This window comes from Carassius auratus, chromosome 28, assembly GCF_003368295.1.
Source record: "Carassius auratus strain Wakin chromosome 28, ASM336829v1, whole genome shotgun sequence".
In the NCBI taxonomy this organism is placed as follows: domain Eukaryota; kingdom Metazoa; phylum Chordata; class Actinopteri; order Cypriniformes; family Cyprinidae; genus Carassius; species Carassius auratus.
The window spans coordinates 19,746,564-19,755,704 of NC_039270.1; the positions used below are offsets into that span (position 1 = coordinate 19,746,564).

The 9,141-nt window shown below is 39.4% G+C and overlaps 1 protein-coding gene across 1 annotated transcript in view; it reads left to right on the forward strand.

Annotated features, from left to right (window-relative positions):
* Positions 1-7,964, forward strand: part of LOC113047539 (uncharacterized) — a 402,993-nt gene extending 395,029 nt beyond the window's left edge. Inside the window, 3 exon segments of the mRNA XM_026208903.1 lie at positions 2,254-2,415; positions 6,978-7,024; positions 7,104-7,964. Of these exon segments, the coding sequence (XP_026064688.1) occupies positions 2,254-2,415; positions 6,978-7,024; positions 7,104-7,642 (748 nt within the window). The 3' untranslated portion in view covers positions 7,643-7,964.
* The last annotated feature ends 1,177 nt before the right edge of the window (positions 7,965-9,141 follow it).

The following is a 9,141-nucleotide window of genomic DNA, read 5'->3' on the forward strand; positions in this document are numbered from 1 at the left end:
TAATTTAATTTTCATTTTCATTTTGCACCAAACGTTGCACAAATGTATTGGAAAATGTAAATGTAAATACAGAAATGCATTGCCATTTTACATATTGCATTGTCATTTTGCATATTACATCCCAAATTGAATAATGCTACCCATATGCTTCCATAGACAAGGGCCATAAATCAATCTGATTAGCCTTCTCTAAAAACACACATGACTTGGCCTTAGAAAATATTTCATAAAATTCACCGTTTTACAGATTCGATTATGAAATTTTTTATGAAGGTTTGGAAGACTTGTGGTCTTAGCTACACTGTGTTTTCAAACTCATTTCCTACATCAACATTTTTTTAAATACATTTAAAACATATGTTTTTTATATTTTTATTTTTGTTTTTATGTTTGAGCTTATATATCTCTATTATCATAACAGTCTGAGTGATTCTGATTCCTGAACAGTAAACTTTAAAGTGTCAGCTTTGTGAACAAAGGTTGATTATGTATCTAGTCAGAAAGAATCATGAGCAGAAACCTTTTTATTTTGGGTATGTAATTTCGGTCTCCATGCCAAAAAAGGGGGGTTACTAGTACCCTAGTAAAACATATGTTTTTTATATTTTTATTTTTGTTTTTATGTTTGAGCTTATATATCTCTATTATCATAACAGTCTGAGTGATTCTGATTCCTGAACAGTAAACTTTAAAGTGTCAGCTTTGTGAACAAAGGTTGATTTATGTATCTAGTCAGAAAGAATCATGAGCAGAAACCTTTTTATTTTGGGTATGTAATTTCGGTCTCCATGCCAAAAAAGGGGGGTTACTAGTACCCTAGTAAAGGATCACGATCGTGTGTTGGAACCGCAGGCGGTGAGTAAAACAGCTTAAAATATCTCTGCCTCCTTGTTAGTGCGTCCGCCTCCCATGCCGGAGACCCTGGTTCGAGCCCCACTTGGAGCGAGTGCGAGGAGCGTCAGAAAGGACCCGGGAGAGAGGGGTTACATAAGCAAATATATACAGTTTCAATACATACCACATGGAGACGTCCTGCTGTAGTCGTTGCTGCTGCTGCTCTCGTTCAGTTTCAGCCTCTGGATCTGATTCTGGATCATAAATAAACGGCTGAATCTGAATTTTAGCCATGGTTTGTTTTGGATGATGTTTTTTCCCTCACGGTAATGTCACACCTTCCACACGCTTTCAACGCAAAAGCCTACTGGCGCTCGTGATTCTTTAGCTCCGCCCACACGTCATGCCTCCAGTGGCTCGTGTTTTTCCGAAAAAAATCGCCACAGACTATTTTTCTCTTATAAATATAACAAAACTAAAGACTTTTTGGAGATATGAAGGATGCAGTGCTACTCTATAGGTACTCAAGATTAACTGGAGATTGAGTGAAAATGAGCATTTCACCCCCCCTTTAATGACAAAATTTCCTTTTTGGGGTGGAGGATCCCTTTAATACTGTGTGTGGTTACCTGGATGATCTACGACTGTTTTTTGTTTTGAGATGGTTGTTAATGAGTCCCTTGCTTGTTCTGAAGTTAAACTGAGCACTGTTCTACAGAAAAATCCTCCATGTCATGCAGATTCTTCAGTTTCCCAGCATCTTTTGTATATTTGAACCCTTTCCAGCAGATTGTATGATTTTGAGATCCATCTTTTCACACTGAGGACAATTGAGGGACTCACAACACAACTATTAAAAAAGGTTCAAACATTCACTGATGCTCCAGAAGCAAACACAATGCATTAAGAGCCGGGGGGTGTAAACTGTCTTACTCAGGACAGTACTAAATACAAAAAAAAACATGCAAGGGGTTCCGAAACTTTTGCATGCCCCTGTATAGATTATATAGATTATTAAGACTGGAATTTTTTTTTTTTTTCGTACGTGTGCTTTCAGTTGTTCCTATTTTTTTCTTACATTTAGAACAAATACGAAAAGTATTTAGTATTTAGTACGAAAGTTTTAGTGAATCATGATTTGTTCGTGAAAACATTCATGCGCAGGTTTCAGCCACAAATTTGTACTTAAACATGATTCATTGGGTCTCAGTCACTAAGCACACAGCTGAGACGATGCAAAAATGGCTCTGGGACTCTATAAACGCGCACTCTTGAGTGTACTGTGTGTGTATTCTTATGTGTCATGCAGAACAGTGATTTCATTAAAATCAAAGGCCACCAGTAGTAGAGGTTTGTTGTTTAATAATTTGTATATCTCTAAAAATGGAGCATACTAACATGAAACTACTGTTGTTGTAGATTATCTGGCTGTATGGTGACAACAGAAGGTTGTGCTGCTCTGGCATCAGCTCTGAGTTCAAACCCCTCACACCTGAGACAGCTGGACCTGAGCTACAATCACCCAGGAGATTCAGGAGTGAAGCTACTCTCTGATACACTCAAACATCTGGACAAACTCAAGTAAGTTGAGAAGTAACGCACCGAAGCCATGTTTAAGTAAAGTGGGATTCTACGACAGATTCCTTTAAAGGCCACCTATTATGCAAAATTCACTTTTACATGTTGATTGGACACAAATGTGTGTTGGCAGTGTGTGTACAAATCCACCCTATAATGATAAAAATCCACCCGCTCCTTTCTTTTTTAATCTCCATAAATCATAAGCAGTGTCTCAGAGCAAGCCGATCACAGAATCTGTAAAGTGACATCACATTTTACAAGCCCCGCCCACGACTGTTGACAGACACTGCTGTATTAGCAGAGACCCCGCCGTGAGTGAACCAAACTCAATTCGTCATGTTTATCTTCACGCTAGAGCATTTAAAAGCAGCGTTCAAGTAAAGGTCTTATTACAGCTATAGAAGCAGTGAGTGATTTTCTGCTTTTGTTTTATTGTTATCTTATATTATCAGCATAGATATTAGGGGTGGCACGGTTCGACTTTTTCATGGTTCAGTTTGTTTCACGGTTTTAGAGTCGCCGTTTCGGTATGGTTCGGTATGTGCTCTGTTTATGGAGAAACTATACTTAATTTTTTTTTTTTATCTATTTAACTATGAGCAACAGCACAAATAAATACAATAGAGTAAATATACAAATAAAATAAACAGTGATTTTTATTTTAGGGAGGTCTAGCATTAGTTTTTAGAATCAGAATCAGAATGAGCTTTATTGCCAGGTATGTTTACACATACGAGGAATTTGTTTTCGTGACAGAAGCTCCGCAGTACAACAGAATGAAAGCGACAGAACATGAAACACATAATAAAAGAATAAAAAATACAAATAAGTAGATAGTGAATGACAATATACAAATTGACAACTGTAGGCAGGTATATTACAAAAATGCAGTTATGTATGTACATGTATATTATGTGCAAAATTTAAGTGTATACTAAGTATGTGTGTTAGATAAATAAGTGTATGTGTATATAAATATAAAGTTTAGTGTGTTCGCAGTTATTATCAGCTGTTCATAAGATGGATTGCCTGAGGGAAGAAACTGGTCCTGTGTCTGGTCGTTCTAGTGCTCAGTGCTCTGTAGCGTTGACCAGATGGCAACAGTTCAAAGAGGGAGTGTGCTGGATGTGAGGGGTCCAGAGTGATTTTAACAGCCCTTTTTCTCACTCTGGATAAGTACAGTTCTTGAATAGAAGGGAGGGTTGTACCGATGATTCGCTCAGCAGTCCGGACTACCCTCTGTAGTCTTCTGAGGTCAGATTTAGAAGCTGAGCTGAACCAGACAGTTACTGAAGTGCAGAGGATGGATTCAATGATGGTGGAGTAGAACTGTTTCAGCAGCTCCTGTGGCAGGTTAAACTTCCTCAGCTGGCGAAGGAAGTACAACCTCTGCTGGGCCTTTTTCACAATGGAGTCAATGTGAATGTCCCACTTCAGGTCCTGAGAGATAGTGGTGCCCAGGAACCTGAATGACTCCACTGCAGTCACAGTGCTGTTCATGATAGTGAGTGGGGAAAGTGCAGGGGGGTTTCTCCTGAGGTCCACTATCATCTCCACTGTTTTGAGCATGTTAAGCTCCAGGTTGTTGAGAGTGCACCAGACAGCCAGCTCTTTTACCTCCTGTCTGTAAGCAGACTCGTCACCGTCCTGAATGAGGCCGATGAGTGTGGTGTCGTCTGCAAACTTCAGGAGCTTGACAGAGGGGTCCTTAGCCGTGCAATCATTAGTGTACAGGGAGAAGAGCAGTGGGGAGAGAACGCAGCCCTGGGGAGCTCCGGTGCTGATTGTACGGGTGCTGGATGTGTATTTTCCCAACCTCACTAGCTGCTGCCTGTCTGTCAGGAAGCTGTTGATCCACTGACAGATGGAGGTGGGCACGGAGAGCTGATTTAGTTTGGACAGGAGGAGGTTTGGGATGATCGTGTTGAAGGCCGAGCTGAAGTCCACAAACAGGATCCTCACATAAGTCCCCAGTCTGTCTAGGTGTTGCAGAACATAATGCAGTCCAATGTTTACTGCATCGTCCATAGACCTGTTTGCTCTGTAGGCAAACTGAAGAGGATCCAGCAAGGGCCCAGTGATGTCCTTCAGGTGGGCCAGCATCAGTTTTTCAAATGACTTCATGACTACAGACGTTAGAGCAACAGGCCTGTAGTCATTTAGTCCTGTAATTTTGGTTTTCTTAGGGATGGGGATGATGGTGGAGCGTTTGAAGCATGAAGGGACTTCGCACAGCTTCAGCGATCTGTTGAAGATCTTTGTGAAGATGGGGGCCAGCTGGTCAGCACAGGATTTCAGACAGGCTGGTGTAACACAATCTGGGCCTGGTGCTTTTTTCCTTGTCTGCTTCCGGAAGACCTGGCGCACCGCATCCTCGCTGATCTGAATTGCAGGTGTGGGGGAGAGGGGGATGCAGGAGGTGTGAATGGTGAGAGTGCTTGATTGGAGAGGTGTTCAGGATGGGTTGCAGGAGCTGTTAATGGTGTGAACGTTTGTTTTGAGAGGCATTCAAGGCGTTCAGGGCAGGTGATGGGTGTTCTTTCAAACCTACAGTAAAACTCGTTCAGATCGTCTGCCAGTCGTTGATTCTCCACAGTGCTGGGGGGTGGTGTCTTGTAATTGGTGATCTTCTTTAGACTTTTCCACACTGATGCGGAGTCGTTGGAAGTGAACTGAGTCCTTATTTTTTCAGAATAATTCCTCTTTGCCACTTTGATCTCTTTTTCCAGTGTGTATTTAGCCTGTTTATACAAGACATTGTCCCCCTTCACGTAAGCATCTTCTTTGGCCTGACGGAGCTGTCTGAGTTTTGCAGTGAACCACGGTTTGTCATTATTGTAAATTAGTTGAGTCTTTGTAGGAATACACATATCCTCACAGAAACTGATATATGATGTTACCCGGTACCCTGTGAACTCGTCCAGATCGGTGGCAGCAGCTTCAAAAACACTCCAATCAGTGAGGTCAAAACAAGATTGTAAATCCTGCTCTGCTTCATTAGTCCATCTTTTTACAGTCCTTGATACAGGTTTAGCTGATTTTAGTTTCTGCCTGTAGGATGGTATAAGATGAACCAGAAGGTGATCAGAACGTCCCAAAGCTGCTCGTGGAACACAGTGATATGCATCCTTTATTGTGGTGTAACAGTGATCCAATATATTACTGTCTCTTGTGGGACATGTAACATGCTGTCTGTATTTTGGCAGTTCACGGGAGAGATTGGCTTTATTAAAGTCCCTGAGAATTATTAAAACAGAGTCCGGGTGTTGTTCTTCTGTGTCTGATCAGCGAGTTTCTGTAAAGCTGAGCTCACATGCGCTTGGGGAGGGATGTAAACACTCACCAGAATGAACGAGTGAAACTCCCGGTACAGAAATTTTATAAAGTACAGAAGGTACAGAAATTTAATAAAGTAATAAATTTAATTTTTTTTTAATTTAATTAAAATTTAATAAATTTAATAAAGTAATCAAATGTAAAACAGCATTGCATATTTGACTATAAATGTAAAACAGCATTGCATATTTGACTGCATAAATTAAAGATTGTTCTTTTATTAAAGTTACAAAAGCTTTTTAATCAAGAGCAGTGAGTGATTTCTTTGTTGTTGCTGTTCGATTAATATAAAGCGATTAATATGATAGTATCTGTGCGTGTGCTATCAGCACACGGGTGATGTAAGGAATAACTGACGACAGGCCGTTGAATTATTAGAAAAATAATGCACACCCTTAATGCACACAGCTTATACTACGGTTACCACACCTCAAGACATCGATCCAATGGTTTATTTAAAGGGATTCGTCCGGTTTTTGTACTTAAATTGCTATTGTGAGTAGGACTATTTCTTCTGCATCTCATGCAATGCATCTTTTGTTAGTACCAAAGCGTAGTTTTAAAGCTGGTAACAGAGGCTTGAGTCATTGATGGAATTCTAATGCAGTTATTAATGAAGTTATTAGAAAGAGAGTGAGACAGACAGAGACACAGAGAAAGAAAGAGAGAGAGCTTGTGTGAATTAAGCTAACGTACCTCTGTGCGTCTCTAAACACTCTTCTGCTGCAGCGTCTCTAAACAGTGCTGTCTCCTCGCTAGTGAGAAATGTCATGTGTAGTAGTGTGAAAAACAACATGATGTGCTTTTGTAGAATCACAACATCTGTGCTTTCTGCCGTGTCATCTTTAACAGGAGAACAAAAATGAACCGACACTCAGCGAAAACATGCCTCACATCCATGATAAATAAATCTATAGAAAGCTTTAAACGACTATTTAACGAAGCTGGACCGAGGGGCGTAAAACGGAGGAGGGGGGTCCACCAAATGAAGTGCCGGATCCGGCTTGTTCCGGCACAAATTAAGCACAGCAACCATCATAAAACAACACACACTTGAGGAAACACCGCATGTAACAGTGTGTGGATAAGAGTATAGAGTATAGAAGAGGACACTTCTATAGTGAAATATCACGTGTGTGTTTTCTAGTGTGGACCATGGAGGAGTTCACATGTGTATCTCTCTCTCTCTCTGTGTGTGTGTGTGTGTGTGTGTGTGTGTTGTCTAGTGTGGATCATGGAGGAGAGATCAGGATCACAGCAGGACCTCAGAAATGTAAGTCACACACAAACACACACAGACACAGTTTTGTTGTTTGTAGTTGAGTTGTAATGTGTGTGTGTGTTGTGTTCAGATGCCTGTGATCTCACACTGGATCCAAACACAGCATTCAGAGAACTCGTTCTGTCTGAGGAGAACAGAAAGGTGACGAATGTCTCTAAGGATCAGCCACATCCTGAACATCCGGACAGATTTGTTAGTTGGGGTCAGGTTGTGTGTTCAGAGAGACTGACTGGACGCTGTTACTGGGAGACTGAATGGAGCGGAGATAGAGTTGAAATAGGAGTGTGTTATAAAGAAATCCAGAGGAAAGGATCGAGTTATGAAAGTAGGTTTGGATGTAATGAGATCTCCTGGATTCTGCTCTGCTCTGATCACGGATTCACTGCTCGTCACAATAATAAAGACACTCATATCTCTCCTGCTCCAGACTCCTGTAAGAGAGTCGCAGTGTTTCTGGACGAGTCGAGCAGCTCTCTGTCCTTCTACAGCGTCTCTGACACACACACACTCACACACTTACACACATTCACACACACATTCCCTCAACCTCTACTCGCTGGATTTACACTTTTTCGCTCTTCAGTGTCTCTGTGTCACATTAAACACTAAACACACTCACACACACACACACTCACACATTAGTACACATAGGTTGTAATGATGTGAAAGTGTGTGTGTTGATATCTGAACTCCAGAGAATCTCAGCTTTAGGAAGTTGAATATCAGTTTCCTGTTTCAGATCATCAGGATGAAGATGTTTCAGAGACTCTCTGTGTTTCTGTCTAATAGCAATCACACACACAAATATACTAGTGTTAGTGTGAAATCATATTTACACTGCCGTGTCATATTTCTCTGGCTGTATTTTCTGGAGTTCATGTCATTTTAAGGTTATAGAGTTCAGAATAAAATTACTGTATCTTCATCATCATTCTTCTTCTTCTTCATGTTTGAAATCATCTTTCAGAAGCACTTCTGGAGAAAAGAGTTTAACTGAACTTTAGACTGTGTTTGAATTAGTTTTGACTCCTGAAACACAAACATTATTAACCCTTTAAACATCTTCATTTTTGGTCTCACTTCGTATCTTCACACTTAAATTGAATTGAGCCTTGAGATATTATATATATATATATATATATATATATATATATATATATATATATATATATATATATAATTTATTTATACATTTTTATTTTATTTTTTTCATTAAAAATTATTAAACAATGAGCATTTTGAGAAGATTTTGTGATATTATGTGATATCTAACCAATTTTTATGAGCTATTTGTTCACATTAAAATATATTAATCTGTAAGCCACTTAATTGATTTTTTTTTTTTAAATCTAAATATATTTTTGTTCAATAAATTTTTTGTTTGTTATTTAGAATTCTGAGGAGATTTTGTGATGTTATTTGATATATGTTAAATTTTATGAGCAATTTTCCCCCCCTAATTAAAACGGATTAAACTGAGTCTCTATATATTTTTATTTTTTTTGCAAATTGATAAAATATATGTTGCTTCATATATTTTAAAATGAACTAACTTTAAAATATATATTTTTTTTAGAATTTTTAGAAGATTTTGTTATATTATGTGATATCTATTACATTTTTATGAGCTATTTTTCTCCCTCATTAAAATCTATTAAAGTACACATGAAATCAAAATGACTATATTTACTTTGTTCGCCTAAATTGATCGTTTTGTGCTGAACAATTCATCCATGCGAGTCAATCCACACAAAAACATTTTTTGGCTTCATAATCTTTAATCAAAATCTGAAAATGCCCCTCCCCTCTGCATTGGAGGACCTTCACTGATGACGTAGGCTTGAGGAATTGGGCGTCTGCTTAATCCGTAACCACGCCCCTCCAACTGACAGCAGACAGGCTGCCTGTGTGTTTGCGAGCATTGACAGCGCGTGAAGGGAAAGATGGCGAGGAGGTGCATTTTTGGTTGTGGAACTCACGGAACACTTTTCCCTTAAAATTCCCTCGTTACGGTCCAGATGGATCGATTTTATTACATTTCGAGGAAGGAGGGATAACAGAGTGTTCACGGATGTGCTCGAAACACTTCACGCGCGAATACTCCAAAA